Below are 20,414 nucleotides of genomic sequence, written 5' to 3' on the forward strand. Positions count from 1 at the left end.
CATTTACACTTATGTATACTGTCTCGTCTTGCCAAACAACAGACGGGCTTTCGTAGCACCATCATCCATCTCTTCGTTTGAGTGATCGGTCTCGTGCTTCCCCCAACGACCTATAGTAAACGGTCTGAAGCGACGAGTACCCTAGAAGAAAAGAATTTGAGCACTTTGAAACATCACCAAAAAAAGGACATCCAACTCAGTGGATCACTCACAATTGTGGACGACGAAGAAGTGCTGCTTTCATGTATACTCCCATGATCATCAGGTGCATTACCAATGGCAGATATAGCTGTTATATCAGAGCCGGTTGCAGCTGATGAGGTAGATATGCTTGATTGCGTCGAAGATGTGGATAAAGGCACTCCCACCGAATCCGAATTGTGTGTTGATTCAGACTCTGCGATAGCTCTAGCAAACAGCTTTTCTCTGACGAGCGACGGAGCATTGGCCCAAACAGCTCGTATCGAGTCTAGTAGAAACAATAGCAAGGAGGTTTTCCTCGTCAATTACGTAGGTGTCTTGAGTTCCAGAATTATAGAGTCGAATCTTACCTTTCTTGACTTGGTTGATAAAGTCTAGCCATGTCCAAGTCTTGTTACGATATTCCAGTGAAGGCATTCGAAAAACCTTTGGATGTTTCGTGTATGTTAGCATTCACAAAGGCCAAAAAGTCAAGGGGTCAAAAGTGACAATACTCACAAAGTTGGTAAGATCTTCCAGATTCTTTTCCTTGCTTCCCTATTAACGAAATCAGAATAAGAACAACATCTGGTCTCCCACACAAAATCCCCGATCAGACGTACCCTATAACTCAAACAATGCTGAGACTCTGGCAACTTGATATATATGAACGTTCGATTCTCCGTAGCCCGAGTTTGCATCTGACGCAAATTATCCATAGGTGTCAATTGCAACGAAGCTGAAGTAGCACTATTTGTAAAACCTCCTGAGGAGTAGGTTCGAGACTCGCGTGATGATACATTTCGCATCTTCTTTACAGGGTTTCGAGAGTCTGCTGCGATGACAGCCGTTTGAGCAGCTCTACCCTTTGCAATAAGTGCTGCTCTCTCCTCTGATACATCCACACCTGCCATGAGTGAGCCAGTGCGATTTCTACGAGTAGCAGGCATTTCTAGCTTCTTATCGAGCGGGACAACCTCGGAGATTGTGGCAGCTGCTGGAGCAGTTGGTTTGGGAAAGATGTATCGTAATATCTTTTTACCAACGTCGTAGGTGATTTGAAATGACAGAGGGAAGAGATTGAGCTCAAAGTGGTCAACCTATACAGCGGGTTCCATCATTTGTCACTTTTTTTGTCCGTCAGCGCCAAAACCATTCGAAAGCGCAAACAACTCACCACTTTAATACCAGCGACAGGAGCCATCTCTCTCCAAAATACTCTCAACATCTTCTGTCTCTTAAAATCCACAATCCTTTTATCCGGAATATAGGGCCCCAACAACTCCTTAAACACAGATGACGTATTCGACAGATTTTCAATAACGAGCCGATCAATTTCCAGCGTATTCGAACTACTCAAATCTTCATTATGCACCCATCGAAACACGGCGTTTTTCAACATCCATCGACACAATGGATCACCAACATCATCTTCCATAAGCCATACCATATTGCCAACTGTAAAGTGCATCTGCCAAGCGACACTACCTTGCAATCGTCGACGACTCAAATCCCGGAATTTGGTCATGGCATCTAATACAATGACTAGATCGTCCTTATTTTGACTTAGATATTTTACGAGATCGGTATGCTGGAAGGTTACACTATCGGTAGTTACAACACGACCATATGTAGCAGTGCCATACTTCATTAACGATTCGGCTTGACGGACTTTGGTTTGACGATCCACTACTATTTCAGCCACCTTTCTAAAGTCCTCCATTTGCTCAAATGCCAAGAGCATCTTTCGAAGTTTCTCTCGTCGATCTTTGGTTGATGGTTCTCGATATACTAGTAAATGTTCGATAACATCATGGAAGACAAGGTACTGAGCGGAGTTGACATCAATTATAAAATCCGGGAAGCGAATACGTATCAAGTCATCCTTCATTAATTGTTTCATATCAGCACTCTTTTCAGTCCGTTTCAAAAAGAGAGGATTCGACTTGTCACGATGCAAGAAGGCTGATGTTCTATCTATGACTCGTTTAAAGTCACCCGTAGGCGAGCTCAAGTCAATCATACATTCTACTGGTAGCCAGAGAGGCCATGCACCAGACATGACGTCAGAGAGATCATCAGTCGACGTAGCGACACTTTTGGCAAACTCTGTACGTTGCGCAACCAGAAACTGTGCATTGTGGATACTGAATACTAATCGTGACGTGACAAGATCTTCCAAATAGACGTTTGGGTCACTATGATCACGAGACGATGCCAAGATACTAACTGACTGAAGCTGCATAATGTCTGCGGCCACTAAAACACACTTATTCCCACCACCATCACTTGTAGATGAGTCTGACTCCATATTGACTTGAGCATTAATAAACTGAATTATATACTTGCTCTCAATCCATAGCGAGCTATGCACAAAGTCTGGTGACTCTGGATTGTTGGATGCTACATATTCTGGTTGATCTGGTAAAGCAAGTCTATGAAGTGCGGATGTCTCGGTATCTGGTTGTGCATCAACAGTATCAGCATTATATTCGTTTTGAGCCAAGAAATTGACATCTTGCTCGGCGACAAGACGAGTCAACAAGTCATCAACTATTTGAGACTCGTTTGCTTCGACAGGGCCTTCTGGACCTTTACTCGTTGGCGATGGTAGACGAGATAAATTCGATGGAATATTATGTGTTGCAGACAAGTCGTTGGCTTTGATTTGCGATGAAGTGGCTATGATATCTTGAGCTATACGCATGGCTGCATTCGACATGCAATATCTGACGGTCGAATGCGATCCATGCAAATCGAGCAGTTTGAACCATGCATTACGAACATCCTTCCGCCTAATGAGAATAAAAAGTCAGCATTGAAGTCTATGGACCGATACGGACGGGGACGTCTACCATAACACGGAGATATTATGAATAATAAACTAGGAGATTTTCATGTTATTCTTCTGTTGAGAAATCCACACAAAAACATAAATAAAACATACGTGATGGTCAAATGGACTCTGCTTAGCCTCAGCAACACTTTCCGTTTTTTGAGTACCTTGTCCATGATCATTGACTGTTTGACGAATGTGAGCGAAATCTAATTCTATCAACATTACATAATAGCCCTTACTTGACTCTCGTTGCCGTTCACATCTCTGAATATACTCATCAATGACAGTCTTCTTTTCATACAGTATCGCCAGTTTTTCAACGATAGCTTGTGATTCCTATAAACGCAATGCTTTAGCTGCCTATATTCCGTTTTTTTTGGCGACACTATCGAAAGACACAAACCTGCCGCAACGAATCATCAAAGAAAACAGCCATTCTCTGCTCCAACATTCTTTGAATTTCCAACAATCGTCTTATATAACCTTCAATCTCACGTAATCGCGCATGGCACAGATTGATTTGAGTAGAAAAGACATCTAATCAAATAAGATCGTCAGTGAGATGCTTTTTGCTTCAACTTCAAAAAGTCAGCATACCAACAGGAGACCGTATCAAACTCTCAGGCAGAGCCTCAGGCTTCTTGCTCGTTCTATAATACGCAAATCTTGGCGACCACATGAACGGAATCATAACAAGCGACGACGGATGTGGATCGCCATCAACAAGCCAATTATCATCCTGAGAATGCTCAGAGCTCGTAGACTGAGTAGGCGACTGCTGCAGATTGGATTCAGACAAGACGGTGGCAGTTTTACTAAACTCAATCATCCGTCCCTCCACTTGAGCCAGCTCAATACGAGTAGCATCTATAGCCCAGCTCCATGATATACGCTGGATACTATAATCGGTCTCTCCGACGTCTTCAGATAGAGCCATTCCATCACCACGAATAACTTTGGCGACAGGGTCCAACCGGAACACTCGATCATGACGGAAGAATATTTCACCAGTTATTTCTTTCGATAGCGTTCTTACACCGACTGGTGCAGTACCTTCATTCCCTGGCGTTACAAATGACATGAGAATGGGCCGCATTTGGGCTTTAAGGTGTATAGATTTGAGGACTCGAGATAGTTTTTCCGAGCGACGACGTTCTGGTACTCCTTGACTAAATACACTACCACGATGGATTGGAATCTGACCCAATGGATTTGAATACATTCGTATCAATGCCATAAAGTGGTCGAGAGCAGATGATGTCAGGCAGAATGAATTAGATTGTTCTACTAGTGACGAGTAAAATGGTCGTGGAGATTCTAGGCTGACTGTTAAATGAATTGCTGTAGATCTAAATCCTGCAAAGGAATCATATTCCTATATTTGTGCAAGCGATTTTGTAAGATCTCTTTTCAAGCAAAAAGCAACTAGTGTATCGACCAGAATAGCTTACATGTCCATAGAAGTCTGGCTTGGCATATTCTGGCACTCTACCGACCACATCAACGTGTCTACGCTGAATAGCGCGATAAAATTCCTCTTCAATCACCAGCCCATTATCTTCTCGAGGTGACGATGCAGTTCCTGAACCACGACGACTAGTCGAAGCTGAAGTCATGAATCTTAATCCACAAGACAATTTAACGCCACCACACAATTTCAACACTACTAAATCCACAGCCTTCAATCGTTTCTGAGCATCAGTTTCTCCTCTCTCATCATACAACAAACCAGGGAAGGCAACAGTCAATTCCTCAGATTCAATTAAAATATTCTCGTTTGGATCATCACTATCATTCATACTGGCTGCTACAGCACCTCGCAAGCCAATATCCATACCATACGATCCAAAATGGGCACTTGGATCATAATACGGTGACCTAGATGCCAACATTCGGAATACAAGACCACCTCCATACATTTTGACTTTGAGGCGGCCGTGGAACATGAGACGGACTTTATCCCACCATCCGGATGGCGGAGACGGATCGACTGATTGTCGGAATATGGTATCAAAGACTCGTACCATATCTCCCAAAGCTGGTTCCATAGCTGTACCCCAGCAAATACGAGATATTTGTGGAGTGTTTATATTTACAGTAACGTCTAGATATATCTTTGGTGGGTTGACGAATCGTTCTATTATTAGTGGATCGAGGCGTAATGGATCAAGCGACAATTTCACTTCACGTCGACTTTCATAACTGGGCAATCGTTCAGCAATAATAACTAGTCCCTTGGCGACTAGACATGGCTCGGTACTTGCACTATCTAATGGTCGTTGTCCAGGCACAGCTACAAATGGCAGAAGATGATCTCTGAATTCTAACGATGCATACTGCGTACCTAGTGTGACTTCGCGTGGTATTAATTCAAAGTATTTAAAGTGGTCTGGCGTTTCCGAGTCTAGAGCATTTATAGACTTTTCTATAGTCTGGCAAGGCAAGGTCGGATACTCGGCCTTCAAATGCAAGTTGAGTAATGTAATGGTTACTAGAGGTCTCAAATATCGAGGATCAGATTCAGATTTCTTAAGAGATTCAATCCAACTCTTTGAATTGAATTCTTGCAATAGACCCCATGCCCTCCTAACTTCCTGACTACGAGAATTACCAAATTCGAGAATGGAATCATCACCGTGTTCGTCTCGTTCATGTGCCAATTTAGCCATGATTCGTTTCTCAAATGCCGCATGACGGGCTAAACGGGCACTCTGTTCGTCTAGACCAAGAGTAAAAGTACGAGACAGATGCATCTCGAATGGTGAATCGCACAGTTTTACGACGAGGCTCTTTACATCTATGGTGAGAGTAGGGATCTCGTGCTGACTTATAGTAGTATGACCTGTAGATGGACGAGGCCTTGGTTGGAAGCCCAATAGATTTTGGTGCAAAAACATTAGAGCTTTCGATAAGTTGATTCCGTTCTCGATTATACCAGATAATTCATACCCGTATGGATTTATGAGAAGGATTTCGGATGCAGTGAGTGCCATAGTCAACACTGCTCCTTTTGTAGATTCTTTTCTCATTATCAGAGAAAACGAGTCGACGACGACCAGATTCTCAAACGTATCACTATGTGGCGTAGGAGCTGATACTATAGTATTCTCAATCGACACAGACATATTCTTTCCATCACTGATGATGCAAGCCGTCTTGCGACATTGAAGATCTAGCAAGACTCTGTCTGGCAGATCACAGGCAACTGATACTTTACCAACGTTGACTTCTATCGATGGTTTTGATTTAGATGGAAGGACATTCTTTGGCTTCATTCTTCGTATTGACAATACATCCACCATTTTCATCTAATGAATTTGGGTTAAGCAACCTGACAAATGCGAACACAGCCAAAAACAGAGCAAAAGATAGAAAGACACACCAAGTATGCAGCAGAAACCACAACAATGTAGTACCGCCGTAGCGAAAAGCTCCCAACAAGCTCTGCCAAATCAAAGACAATATGCAAATCATTGCCTGATCTATAGCTAGATATATTACTCTGAGTCATGGCAGCCAGAGTCTCAAACTCTTGGGTTGAATAAGAGTTGGAGGTCCATGCTTGTATACGCTTGACATGACCACCTATGCTACTAGTAGCTTGTACAGGATTTGACTCGAATTTTACTTGCAGAGCGACATCCTCGAGCAATCCAAAGGTAGCACATGGCGATGCACCTTCACTAACGAGGACTACATCCACTTTAGTTAACTCAAAGCCCATCTGCAATTCGTGTGGGATCTGCGATATAGATCGCGTCGGTTTGGATGTGGATGGAGAATGTTGCGACGTTGGTAGTTTTTGGAAGGCACGAGTTACGATACGGATGGATGTACTCAATGCTACAGCTAGCGAGAAGTAGTCTAAGAAGGCGCTGGATACTATAGGTGCCATATCACAGTCTATACGTGATAATTTGACTAGAGCCGTCATGACCAGCCTAGACTGTTCGAGAGATTCACCGATACTCAAACTACCATTGACTTCACCTTCTATACGTTGAAGGTGTATCAGTCGGTCAGGTCGACGTTCAGGAGTCGGCAGGACTGTATTAGCATCTAGATTGACTGCCTCGACGCTTATTCCATCAATAGAGGCTGATGCGTGAATGTCTACATTAGATACAGGGCCATCTGACAGTGCGGCATATGGTGCTGGTTGTGCTTGAATGCGAGAGCCAAATGTTAAATCTCCCACGTCTAACATCAGGGTTGATAAGTTGAGCCTCCATGGGCAAAAAAACAACACGAACGACTGTCAAACTCACCCAAAGTGAGCAACGCATCCTCGTTACTCCTATGAGATGGATTATATGCTGATAATCGCACCGCTACAGACGGACTTGCTACAAGAGCATTCAGTCTCACATCCCAGGGCATGACATCAGTAAGAAGCTGCAATATAGCTTGCATTTTCTGTTTCATGATATCAGCATTGCACAGCGGAGAAGTGCCAATGTCTTCAGAAATGTCTGATGGAACTTGCGGTGGTGTTGAGAAGGGCATGGCAGATAAAGATACCGGTGATTCGGCTACAGTTTCAAGAATGGCGACAATCTGATCATCTAATATTATATGAGGTTTGATGATACTGACTGACAACGAAGCTGAGCTTTCAGCTAATACAGAGGGAGATCTACGGGTTGCCATACTTCCAACTAAAACCGACGTGCCTAGATATGTTTCCAAGCCGGCGTCCACCTTTATTTCTGCTATATCCATGAGACGTATCAGCGACCTAGTACCTGGGCTTGTATTTTCTAGATCCGAAACATCAGATACCATCTTTTCGACTAGGAATTCCGCGCTACAAGTCAATGATGATCGTCCATCACGTTGATCTTGCACCAGGCCCAGTCCGACTTCAGCTCGTATATGTTCTAGAGACGATAAGATTTTGAAGGCTTCGCGCCGACCTATTGGTAACGATACAAGCGTTTCTATCACGAATTGTCGTGTCGAAAGACTTATAGTAGGTCGGAAGATTGCCAAACGACGTATTTGGTTTGCTAATCGTGCTGGATTTGCGAGCCAAGCAGGCAGAGGTTCGTTAATTACAGGAGGAGGTTGTTTATTAGTAGCAGGATGACTATTTGGGATCGGCAATGGATTTGTTGTAATCTTCAAACCACTTGATCCGTTCAGCGCCATGTCGAGTTCTTGTAACCGTTGCCACGAGCCGAGAGATTCTTCCCTCTTGCTCTGAAGACGTACAAGAGGCGAAGTATCAAGCGAAGTGCTACCAATGTTTATATTTATCAGGAGCTCTTCACCAGCAGCCTGTTTTACTGATGCTTTTAACGGGTAATCGTCACCATTCCTGAGCACTACGGAAGCTGTAGAATCGCTGTTTAATAATACAGGAGTCCATCTGTTGGGCTCTCCGAGACAAGCATAGATCTGGCAGCCAGTCAAGACGGCGTTTACTTGTAAAAGGATGGTGTCTTCTATTGTCAGAGGCACTGCACCATCACCATTACCAGCAGCCAGAGTAGCAGAGTACAATCTGCCGATCGAGATCTTATCCTGACACCATTTAAGCTCTAGCGAGCCCTCATCGTCAAGTATAACACTAACAACACACCCCTCCACAACAACATCGAACACGGTAAACAGCCATTTCAACCCGGTCTGGACAATGAGTCTGAGGATGCCCTCGTTCAGCCACCAAGGATTCTGAGATTTTCGTTTCTTTTTAGGTTTGGAAGAGGCCAAGTCGTGTTGCAGATCGGCGAGGTTGATTCTTATATGAGGCTTTTGAATGCACAAGGTAATCCAGGAGGGAGCCGTGTGGGATCTAGTATGTATCTTTGTGGCTATGAGTTCAATGTCCCAGCTAGCTCCATCGGATACAGCGGAGCGAGTCAGACCAGCCAATGAGCAGAATCCAATGGACCTGAATGAGATTCCATAATTTCGTCGTAGCAAGCCTACAAGTGTCAGATATAATAATAGTATTAGGAGAATGGCAAGACTAAGAACAAGAATCCATGTCGACGGAGATTCACTCATTATCGGCATCTGCTATCACGCACTACTTTTGACCAAGAGATTGGAGCACAACATTTAGCGACGAGAAGGGAGCAAGAACGCGCTTTTAACACTTGATCACGCGTGATAAGAGCAATAGAAGCAGTACAGCCATTATGACGCGCATTGACAGTCTCGTCATGGATATATTCGAGTTTCATTAGTTCAAAAAAGACGAGACCTGATAAAACGTTGCAGACGCAATTACGCGGAGAGGAGACAACATGGTGATGAATTTGGTTGATGAGGTAGCCGAGGTGAGTAAGCGTTGGTCGTGTTTTGACCTTCTGGATTGCCTGGGGAAACTCCTACGCAGCCAATCTACAAATCAACCCTAAGCACCACTTTTTGATTGTTGACTCGGTAACGCCTGTCTCTTACAGTTCCTGACAAGAACGTGCGTTAGCAAAAACACGCTGTGGTCTTTCCCCCATCACGTCCACTTGCATTTGCACGTTGAAACATTCGACATCACAACTACCCTCTTTCCACACGACAAACATGTTTGAACAAACCGCATCACTGCCCAAAGTCCCCTCCAAGCCATCTGTATCCAGTGGTGGTCTCTCTACTCCTAACGACCTTGTTAAAAGCGCCTTGTCACGTAGTTTGGGACGAGGTCTCTCTTCGTCCAGTCGTCACGAACCCGATTTACCCAAAGTCAACGATGTTGCGTCATCCTCCGCCTACGACAATGAAAAGTCTTCAGGTCGCGCTCAAGATGACTGGAACAAACCGACTAGCTCAACAAGGAAGAATGATGGTTTGGCTGTCAAAGACCTTGGTATTGCCAGTCTCTCATTGGGTCGTGGTGACAATGCAAAGACAAACTTGCTCAAGTCGCCTCTTCACGGATCGTTACCTAACGGCCTTCAACGACCAAAGTCTGCTACTGGCAGCGTAGACATGACCAATGTAGAAGAAAGTGAATCTGAAGAAACGATGGACAAGGTTTCTGAATTATCTATTGAACATTCTGTCGTCTCTCAAGCTACGACTGCCATCCCTGAAGGTCCAGCTCCTCTACCTGGCGCGGTCTCCATCCTTAAACAACAAACAGCCAAACACCATAAATCTCTCCCTAAAATCGTATCCATGTTCAACACGGGACGTAGTAAAGCACCCACAGCTGGTCCTTCATCAGCTGGTAAATCAAACAAGGTTGGACCATTCGGTTCATCCATGCAACTAAACACAAACTTATCTGCTCAATTTGCTCATGGCTCCATGTCGGCTGGTATGAACCCTTCAAATGCTGCTCTCGGCCTCCAATTCCATTCCCCTACCGAGTCATTGGGTCATTCCGGCAAAAATCATCACATGTCTGCTTATGAAATCGGGCCGCCTCCCTCAGCTATTCGCAACTATACTTTGGACGACTTCCATCTAGTGCGTCGTGTCGGTAAAGGTGGTTTTGCTACAGTATACTTGGTTCGATTGAAGGCCAGTACTGGTCGATACTATGCTCTGAAGGCAATCAAGAAGGCCGATGTAGTCAGATTAAAGCAAGAACGTCAAATCTTGAATGAAAAGAACATTTTAAGAGCAATCAAACATCCTTTGATTGTTGAATTGTTTGTTGCCTTCCAAGACATTAGGTGAGCATTGGTGATTGTTTCTTGCATTTTTTTGTTTTTGCATTGAGCCAACTTTGCATATAGCTATTTGTACATGGTGATGGAATACGTAGCTGGTGGTGATTTGTTCTCTTACCTACGACGTGTACAGGTATATTTCTATTGTTGATTCATCATTTTTCCTCGAATGCTTACAGAAATCCCCAAATACCATCAGCGTTTCTCTGAGGACGATTCTCGATTCTACACTGCTGAAGTTGTAGTTGCTCTTGATTATCTTCACCAACAGCAAGTAGTGTACCGAGATTTAAAGCCTGAGGTGTGTATCTCAATGAGCCAAATGAGTCTTGTGGTTCTTTCTTGCGGCAGTCTAGAATCCGGCACTCACATTTTTCCTCTTTTACCCAGAACATTCTCCTTGATACAACTGGCCACATTAAACTTGCAGATTTCGGATTTGCCAAAGTAGTCCGCGAAACCACACAATCCTTCTGTGGAACACCCGACTACATTGCCGCCGAAGTAGTAAACAACAAACCATACGATCACGCCGTAGACTGGTGGTCACTCGGTGTCCTAATCTTTGAACTATGCTCTGGAAAGACTCCCTTTGGCGACGACACATCCGAACGCATCTACGACAACATCCAAGCCGGCCGCATCAAATGGCACCCACTCATTAAAGGAGCATGTAAAGACATTATCAGACGCCTCCTCGACCTGGATTCTGACAGACGGTTGGGATCTGGTCCAACTGGCGCATCTGATCTAAAAAACCACCCGTGGTTTAAGAATTTAATTTGGAAGAAGGTTGAAACCCGTCAAATCACACCTCCGTATATACCATCGTGTGAAAGGCCTGAAGTATTGGAAGAGCAACATTTGAAGTCTGGTGGCGAAGATCATGCCGAGTCGCTCAAGCAGGCTGGGAAGCAGTGGGCTCATGGTGGTGATCCGTTCTATGAAATGTTTAAAGAGTTTTGAGGAAGCATTCTTCTACCCCAGCCCAAAATCCACCAGCAGTTAGAAACCCTATAGCATAACTATCCTCCTGGAGAGAGTAACAAAATGAATCATATCTTAATCAAAATATCAAGTGCCTTTTTATTTTATACTGTAAAACAGAGTCATGAGCAGGACCTCCAATATACAAAGTTTAGTTTATATCCTCACATTTTGGAACATTGTTATCGCTACTTTGTCTCCTCCTCATGTCAGAATGAACGTTTCGCACCTAACAAAAAAAATTGCCTCCATAGTGGTGCAATAGCCGAAGTACAGCCCACGAGATCACATTTATATGGCCGGCCAATGATGAACGCCGGCGTAAAAAATTGCAACGAGTGAGCAGAAATGCCAACTTCTTTATTGAGGCCACACTATCAAACTACTCATTCGTCAGAGACCTTTACCATCAATTTACCCGTGTTATCACCGGTAAACAATTTCAGCAGGCCAGCAGGCGCATTCTCAAGTCCATCGACTATCGTTGTTGTAGACTTGATTTTACCTGTTTTTAAAAAATAGTTGAGACAGACAACTTGGCTTAATAAATCCAAACAACAAATGGAAATCGAAATGAACGCCGATAAACCACTCGAAGATTCTTTCGTTACCTTCAGACAACCAGGTCTGTAACTGCTGTCGTCCTTGGTCGAACTCGGAAAGGAAGTCCGTTACAATGAAACCCTCCATACGCGCTCTAATGGTTGAATTACACAGATTAGTAAACAGTGCTATGGTATCATCTGAAACTGCCAGAACATACCTCTTGAAGAGGAGAGCCAAGTACTTGGATGGCCCAACGACCTCTTTTTCGTTATAAGTGGCAATCGCTCCACAAAGCACTACGCGTCCCTTCATAGCCAATCTCGACAAACATAAGTCAAGGATAGATCCACCTAAGTTTTGTGACAGAGTGAGGCTTGGCTTCAGGATACTTGACTGAGGAATATAATTACCAGTGTTATCAAAGTACACGTTGATTTCGTTAGGTGTTGCAGCAGTCAATTGTTCAGCAAAGTCCTTTGCTTTCTGTAAAAGCATTATAGACATCGTTAGTGGTCTGCTAATACACGGTTTTGATGCTCGAGACACAGTCTCTTACGTAGTCCAAACAGACGTCAGCTCCCAAGCTATAACAAAAACCGATATTGTCAGAATAAGACGGAAAGGGGTGTCGTGTTCGAACATACCTCTTAACCCAAGCACACTTATCAGGCCCTCCAGCAATGGCCACAACTCTGCAGCCCAGAATTTTTGCAATTTGGACAGTAATAGAACCGGTTGCTCCAGCAGCTGATGAAGAATAAAAAAAAAAACAGAAATATTTTAAATTAATTGGAAGAGATAACAAAGTATAGAGTCTCACCAGCGGAAACAACGACTGTGTCGCCTTTAACGGGGTTGCCAATTCGGATAAGTCCCTAGTTTAGGTGATTACAACAGGCAGGCGGTTCAGATCAACATCCAAGACTTTCGCAAGTATAGAGAGTAGCACACTTACGAAATAAGCTGTTAATCCAACACCACCAAGTACAGACATGGAGTGCTCGAGAGATGTGTTCGCTGGGATCTTGATCAAGGCGTTTCCTTTTGAAACCCCATAGTCTTGCCATCCATGACCTTAAGTATCCAAAAGATGATTTAATTTAATAATCTGTTTACCTTCACTCCCATGGTTTCATACCTCCAATAACCCGGTCACCAACAGCGTAGTTTGCATCCTTGGACTCGACAACGATTCCGACAATTGAGCCTCGCATAATGATATTCTCAGGTAGTGTGGTGTAAGAACGGTCTCCACCACTCATCCATGTTCGCTAAGGAAGAATTGGTTGCAAAACCACAAAGTCAACGTTTTGGTCCCCATCCACGATTCAAATGGCGACACATTTTAGCCCAAGTTCGAAAGGGCGTTCTCACCATTGCTGGGTCCAATGAAAGCAAAACAGTTCTGACAAGGACATCTCCATCTTGGAGTTCTGGAATGGTTCCATTTCGGAGCTCAAACGTCTCTTTTGGGTCGAACAGACCTTCTGCAGGACTAGAAACCAAACGTCAGCGAGCAGGCTAGCCTTTCGAATAACGCTTTACATACTTACCGCTTGACGAAATACACTTGACGATTTACTCTGGTCATGGTTGTCTTTGCTAAAGTTCGGATTTTGTAGGAAATTACGCAACAACGGATTAGCACTTAACCGTCTGGGAATATATGCATGATCTGGCCAGCCTTTTGTGTGCTGGAATATAATCGCTTGAATATACAATTGGACGCGACGTCTTATAGGCTGGTGCAAATCACAAACGAAGGCTGGTGATATGGAAAATGTCAAATTAGGTCCATAAAGTTTTATATAATCAGAGCCAAGCCTTAAAGGAGACGTGCTGATTATAGAAATAGCTCTCTTCTGTCCTACTACCCTTGTGACGACACAAGTGCAAGCTATTTGTGTCATTGTTGAATGCCGGTCTCTTGCAACACATCCTATTGAGCTGACGGGAGCAAAAATGTAGCACAGAAGCATACGACGTCTTCCCAATAAACAAGTCTTAAATGAAAGGAAGTTTATTGGACCTTGTTGGTTCAGACATGATATACGGTCGAAGTTGATCAACCTACAGCACTTCAATACCCACACTGAGTCGAAAAGCGAGCGAGGACAAAATTTCAGATTCTCGAAACATCCTCCAATTTACAGCAAATCCAATTTCGATTTTGAATGTGGAATCATTATTGGTCTAAACAAGTGGATTCAGGAATCCCTTCGAACAAATGCCTCTCTGTGAGGGGGTAGAGTCAACGAAAGGCTTTGATAGTTCAGATGGCGATGTTTGATATGGCGCTTCTGATTCATCCCTTCACTTGATCCCATTCTTAAAATCCAAATCTTTCACATGTTGAGTCCAGTACCAACAAGATCAGGACCAAGAAGGCAAGACAAAGGAGCGAGGTAGACTTGCAAGTAATTAGAGCATACACGTCAATGTTTTTGCTTTTTGACGAGACGGATCTGTAAAGGAGGTGCATGGAGTGGCATCTGATGACTCTGGGTTGCAAATTGCAACTTGACATTGAAATTCAGATCAACAAAGTTCAATGTCTTGAAGCATATGCGGTCGGTGACGCTTTTCTTGCAGAAATTGTAGAGGGATGTGCTTTCAAAACCATTTACTCTCTCCTACCATCGCTCGTTTCTTGGGAGGGTGGTCGCCAAAGCAGCATCAACTTGCAGATTTTTTTTGACACTCTTCTCAAGGAAAAGAACGTTTCTGTATCTGGAATTGTCTGCAGAAGAACTTACGAGCCAAGTAGAAAGTTTGGTTGTGGAAGCTGTAGTCGTCTTGGTGGTTGATCACATTGCTACAAACTCTCAAATTTAGCAAACTTTCTGTGTGGTTGGATCAACGGATTTCTACACACATAGTTGAAGAGCTTCAGGACCCGGGCACCCTGTAGCATATTACGGTATCGCTAGACGTGATCAAGTCAAGATTTCTAGACTAGCTAGGTTGAAACCTGGACAACTCCACCACTCTGATAAAGAAACCTCTACCTTTATGGTTGCAATGCAAAAGACGAGCACTGTATCGTGGTAAGCTTCAACAGAAGATTTAGGCTCGTTGCTATCGTCTATATCTTCTTTTCGCTCTGCTCAACTACCTGAGCATTTTCTTGTAGACTTTGATCTCTTTGTAGCTCATACCAAACATCTGCCTTCTATTTCGCAGCATACTACTGCAAAAGTCACTACTGCTTGAATGGCTCAAAACGGATATCAGACCATCCAGTAGTGCATCGGTTTGGATTCTACTTCACTTTGCGGTTTCTGATTGATAAAGGGGTTTTTAGCTATGTACGGTGCCTGCTGCCAATAGTAAGATATTGAACTTTGCCATTCTATCACAGAACCAACTACACAGACTGGCAGCAGCATACGGTGGCGTACACGTTCATTTTTTGGGCACACGGCCAGTACACCAAACAGGTGAGACGACAATAAGCTCATGATTGCTGTGATGGAAACTACACACTTGTCTCACTTCCCAAACTACACTCGATCCATTGTTTTTGTGTGAAGGATCTCAACTCTGTATTCAATACAACACGACTTTTATATAACTATAAAAAGAAACTCTAAGCTCTCTCTCTCAAATATGAATATTTTGTTTTTTGTAATTTTTTAGTTGTTTTGGAAGATATGTGTGGGGAGGCCGAGGAAGACAGTAGATGCAAATGGTAAGTAAGCGAGTCTTTTTTTGGATGTGATGTTTAAGCACGGGCAGTAGCCAAGTTGACACGGATGGATCGGCCATCGAGAGAAGATCCGTCCATGGTGGAGATGGCAGCGTTAGCTTCTTCGGGGCTGGCCATTGTGACGAAGCCGAAGCCGCGAGATCTATTGTTCAATGAGGATGGTTTAGAGTGTGATGTGGGGGTAGAGAGAGGATCGAGTGTGTTGTAAGAGGGCACAGATGATGCCAATGCTATCAAACAGGCATTTCTTTGAAGAACAAAAACACAAAAACCAACACATTAAGAGCATACCGGCCAGTTTCACGGTCGTTCAAGATGACGGCATCGACGACACTGCCGTGAGCACCGAAAGCATTGAAGAGCGACTCGTTCTAACATTGCGTTTGGGAAAGTCAGCTTTTTCAGTCAAAACTGAGTTTGATGTGAGTTCTCACAGTAGAGTTCCAAGAGAGATTGCCGACAAAGATCTTGGTTCCTGGAGCAGCTTCAGGGCGCTAATAGCAATGGATGGAGGATGAATTAGTATCCAAGCTTAGGGGGTTTTTCGTCAAGCTGAAAATTCTTGCTAATTTTTTTTTTCTTCTAGAATGGACATACTCTGGGACGAGGAGTGTATCCTTGACCGCTGTTTTGTTGCCAATCACCCATGGTACGAGCTGGAGGACGAGTAGAGTATAAGCGAGATGATAGGGCTAGACGTCTAACAAACAATCCTTGCATCTGGTGTTTTGTAGGGGAGAAAACGAGGGCATTCGGTTTTTTTTGGCAAGAGGAGAGAAAGGCAAGGACATATTGCCACGTATCAAAGAGGAGGGGGAGCTTTACTGACATAGAAAAAGAGAGGCTATTCATGCGATATATTTTATAGAGTACGGGTGCACCGACGGAAGGTAGATTGTGGCCTTTTTGGAAAATTTTTAATCGGACGCAAAATCGTACGTGATGTGGACCAAAGCAGCTCGTAATCTTTGTATCCTTGTTCCAGACGCGTTCTAACGGACACGCTCCGTCATCTTTGAGCCTTGTTCACTGCCTGCATTCTTCTTGAAACCAGTCGTGCGAAAGAATCCAAGATTGATACTTAGGAGCTTCGCGAGTCACATACACTACGAGCAGGAGGCCTTATCCCGCTTCGTCTCTGACAAGTAAGCCTCAAAGCGTCCATTGCCAGCCCTTCCGAAAAGCTCTTAGCGATTCATTCGGGGATTTTCACGTGTGGTTGGAAGTTTGGCTGATTCATTGATTACTGACTTTACAAACAACCATGTTTCTCATAGTATACGAGTGTATCATGGCCCGCTACAACATCCTGAAGCCATTTAAACCTCTCTTCCATCTCGATAACGAACCAAGCTCTCCTGACTCGCCTGATTCTTGGCTGGATTTCGAGATAAGCTTGGAGCCTCCCGAGAAGGTAATGATCTGACTGATCTGCTGTCATCACTTGCATCAAACCATTCACACTGTTATTCCAACACCCTTTACACTCTGTATATCCACCAGGCACTGTATTTAACTCGCAGCTCGGAATGGTTGTTGCAAGTCGGTCGAGAGTCGGGAATAGAGCGTCAGTTATCGCTATTAGGATACTCGCATCCAGTCATCAAAGTATCGACAGAGTCCTTTGTCAGTCGCCTCACAATCAGTGACTTGTCGTTGCTGACTGATGATGAAAAGGAGAATCACGAGAACTTTGTTGTCAAGGAAAACAACTATCTTATTGATATCATGGTGAGTTTCGTGTGATTCAAATGGACGTTGTGCTTGCGATTGGAGCTGGGGGTTTGATGCTTGAGAATCGCAGCTCAACGACCCGCAACTAACATTCCTCGTTCCTCCTACAGACACGACCATACAAGCTGAAATACCATCAACTGAATGCATATCAGAGTCTCTTACGGCTGTCAGATCCTCTGGTAACAAACGAACGTATCGACGACCAAATATTCTCACCATCGAAATGTGCCGAAACCGCTGAATTCATAAAAACCCAGTTTCCCGTCAGGCCCAAAATGACGAAACAGGAATGGGTGTGCTTGCAAGACCCAAAGGCTGAGTTCTCACAACAGAAACCGAGGTTGCCTGGCCAAAGGTATTTGATGTTATAATCCTTAACCAGGAATTGAATTTACTCACTCGTATTTATTACAGACATCCAGGCCTCGGCATAGGAAACCTCTTTTTTACAACACTAAACAAACTCGTCGCTGAAAAGAACTTTGGCATGTTCTTCACCGCAGAACACTTCCATAATGCAGTCATGTACTCCAAATCAGGAGCCAAGTTTGCTTCTCCCCTTATGGAAGGATACTTTCGAGCCCTGACGGAAAGCTTAAAACCACTCATTACACAATACTCGTTATCTGCTATATCGTGGGGTATAGGCGAAGGACGTGTTGTAGATGAAGACACTGGTAGGCCCGTCGTGTACCTCGCTCAGGAGCAGCTGGCGCCTATTGAGGAGAACATTGTGAGGTATATATCGTCGGCCCAGTATAAGAGTATTGCGGAAGAGGCATATGTGCTGGGGAGGGCGAGGAAGCTAAGGCTCTTAGAGTAGACAGGGGTGTTGAGATCGTGGGTTTAGGTTTATAGGTTGGCATTGTTTATATGGTTTTTTTTACCCTGTTCAAATTTGTATCAAAAACATTTAGAGTAGAATAATCAGCAGAAAGGAGAACCTGTGACGTGTCGTCGAGTTCGCAACTGTGTTTTATTAGAGGATTACAAGGATGGCTGAGTCAAATTACCACGGTCTATTATTTCAGCAGCAAGTTCAGCCAACTGAATAAACGATTTAGATGTAGCTGCTGCATGTTGATTAGAATTCTGTCCCAACAATACTCTCGAATGAACACCTTGTCTTATAACAGCCAGCTAAAGAGCAATAAATGATATTAGTCAACTATACCAAAGCAGCATCATACCGTAATACAAGTTTACGTACCCTCCATAAAGAGAACGCAACACAAAACTCCCACTTTGGAATCGGGTAACTCCTTCCAACAGCTTTGCAGTATACTTGGATTAGCTCATTCACTGGTGGTATCGGCAAGTCAGCAACGTCTCTGACCCCCCGTGGCCTAGGCATCGAGGCCGGCATATAATAAAAGTTTAAACAATGCGCCAGATCTGCTAAAGGATGTCCTATTGTTGCCAATTCCTACGAATCCCCAACACACCATCTGTGAGTATACTTCATAGCCACAGGCGACAGCTAACAATGAAACATACCCAATCCAAAACAGCCTCAATCCTGACCTGCGTCGGATGAAAGCACACATTATCCCCCTTATAGTCGCCATGCAAGATCGACACTTCATCAGGCACCATATTGCGATGCAGCCATTTAAGAATGTCGGCTTGGCGTGGTAGTGCGCCGACGACTTCACCGGATGGGGATGTCACTTGGGATTGGGTTTCTGAGAGTTTTGCGAAATTCTTTAGTTGGCGCTCATCTAAACAGTTCATAAAAGCGGGTTCAGCTTGGTTTGTAATTGCGGATCAGAACTGTCAAGGAGGACAACGTACAATAACCACCCATTTTTCCAAAATCAGTCAATTTCACAGACTCGGGTGTGATTTTATGGAATTTGGCGAGTGTTTCCATCATGCAGTACCAGTACGCTGGTTTCTCCTTCACTGCAACGGATGGTAGCAAGTTGTCGACAAAGATTCGACCCTCGACAAAACTCATTACGTAGAACGACGTTCCTGCACAAAACAAGGACAATAATTAATACCGATCACTGCGACAACGAGGCAAGCAAACCGTTACGTTACCGATAACACCTCGATCTTCACATAGACAATAGACTGTTGGAACGGGGAAATCCGAGTATTTTTTCAAGTGCGACATGATCTTGTATTCTCGATCCATGGCATGAGCTGTTTTGCTTTGTATTCCAGGAGGTTGTTTTCGTAGCACGTATTTGGTTCCGGCACCGTCAACCAGCAGGAAGGTTGGATTTGATTGCCCGTTGCTGAACATGCGAACTGTAAGGGGTGCTGTGAATGTTGTAATGTTTTCGACGAGGTAACGTTCTAGTTCAAAGTCTCGTGTTAGAGCCAAGATCCGTGAAAGATGCACTGAAAGTACGTGTTGGTACCGAGCTTTTTCTCATCGAAGGTGTGTCTAGGGAGTTCGAGTTAGCGACATGGACGCTTTAACCGATTGGTGATGAGACGCACCCCTGACGGACGACTGTCGTCGATTGACCTGTCACGTTCTCCGGATCCATTTTCTTTGTCGTTTAGAGCGAATGCCACAATTCCTTGTAACGAACACAACTCTCTCACGTTCTGTTGCAAAACAAAAGTTCATCCGGATTTGCCAAAAAGGTTTTGCGTGTGCTTGTTGCGGGAGGAATCAGGAAAGGAAACTGAATGAGTGTATATTAGTATAGACCTGATCCGCGCCATACCTCATTATATGTGAGTCTAGCTTCCGCCTCGCTTCACGACAAAAAACCCACGTTGATATTTTTCGTTGATAAGATTGCTCGCTCTGACGCTTTTATTATAGGTC

The 20,414-nt window shown here is 44.0% G+C and overlaps 6 protein-coding genes across 6 annotated transcripts; 2 read left to right on the plus strand and 4 right to left on the minus strand.

The window, feature by feature from the left end:
- Positions 1-9: 9 nt before the first annotated feature.
- On the minus strand, positions 10-9,031 carry SmJEL517_g01315 (uncharacterized protein; the record flags this gene model as incomplete). The annotated part of the gene is made up of 14 exons (XM_031167243.1): positions 10-141; positions 213-469; positions 552-627; positions 700-738; positions 804-1,280; positions 1,358-2,975; positions 3,036-3,064; positions 3,128-3,201; positions 3,259-3,355; positions 3,423-3,556; positions 3,617-4,394; positions 4,471-6,327; positions 6,402-7,219; positions 7,288-9,031. The coding sequence occupies 14 exons, from the start codon at positions 9,029-9,031 to the stop codon at positions 10-12; spliced, it is 8,130 nt and encodes a 2,709-aa protein (XP_031026705.1).
- A 519-nt stretch (positions 9,032-9,550) lies between these two features.
- SmJEL517_g01316 (uncharacterized protein) lies at positions 9,551-11,610 on the plus strand (the record flags this gene model as incomplete). The annotated part of the gene is made up of 4 exons (XM_031167244.1): positions 9,551-10,647; positions 10,711-10,777; positions 10,844-10,945; positions 11,035-11,610. 4 exons carry the CDS (start codon positions 9,551-9,553, stop codon positions 11,608-11,610), a joined length of 1,842 nt encoding a protein of 613 aa, XP_031026706.1.
- Positions 11,611-12,017: 407 nt separating this feature from the next.
- On the minus strand, positions 12,018-13,768 carry SmJEL517_g01317 (uncharacterized protein; the record flags this gene model as incomplete). The annotated part of the gene is made up of 11 exons (XM_031167245.1): positions 12,018-12,136; positions 12,243-12,328; positions 12,395-12,527; positions 12,588-12,660; positions 12,734-12,761; positions 12,822-12,924; positions 12,998-13,052; positions 13,133-13,251; positions 13,316-13,448; positions 13,552-13,672; positions 13,731-13,768. 11 exons carry the CDS (start codon positions 13,766-13,768, stop codon positions 12,018-12,020), a joined length of 1,008 nt encoding a protein of 335 aa, XP_031026707.1.
- A 2,133-nt stretch (positions 13,769-15,901) lies between these two features.
- On the minus strand, positions 15,902-16,606 carry SmJEL517_g01318 (uncharacterized protein; the record flags this gene model as incomplete). Its single annotated transcript, XM_031167246.1, has 4 exons — positions 15,902-16,028; positions 16,178-16,257; positions 16,321-16,380; positions 16,484-16,606. 4 exons carry the CDS (start codon positions 16,604-16,606, stop codon positions 15,902-15,904), a joined length of 390 nt encoding a protein of 129 aa, XP_031026702.1.
- A 544-nt stretch (positions 16,607-17,150) lies between these two features.
- Positions 17,151-18,446, plus strand: SmJEL517_g01319 (uncharacterized protein; the record flags this gene model as incomplete). Its single annotated transcript, XM_031167247.1, has 4 exons — positions 17,151-17,300; positions 17,390-17,617; positions 17,731-17,978; positions 18,038-18,446. The coding sequence occupies 4 exons, from the start codon at positions 17,151-17,153 to the stop codon at positions 18,444-18,446; spliced, it is 1,035 nt and encodes a 344-aa protein (XP_031026703.1).
- Positions 18,447-18,610: 164 nt separating this feature from the next.
- SmJEL517_g01320 (uncharacterized protein) lies at positions 18,611-20,127 on the minus strand (the record flags this gene model as incomplete). The annotated part of the gene is made up of 7 exons (XM_031167248.1): positions 18,611-18,763; positions 18,834-19,049; positions 19,121-19,344; positions 19,418-19,600; positions 19,670-19,930; positions 19,996-20,021; positions 20,078-20,127. 7 exons carry the CDS (start codon positions 20,125-20,127, stop codon positions 18,611-18,613), a joined length of 1,113 nt encoding a protein of 370 aa, XP_031026857.1.
- Between the last annotated feature and the right edge of the window lie 287 nt (positions 20,128-20,414).

The sequence above is a fragment of the Synchytrium microbalum genome (genome assembly GCF_006535985.1).
Source record: "Synchytrium microbalum strain JEL517 chromosome Unknown SmJEL517_scf0004, whole genome shotgun sequence".
NCBI classification, from domain to species: Eukaryota; Fungi; Chytridiomycota; class Chytridiomycetes; order Synchytriales; family Synchytriaceae; genus Synchytrium; species Synchytrium microbalum.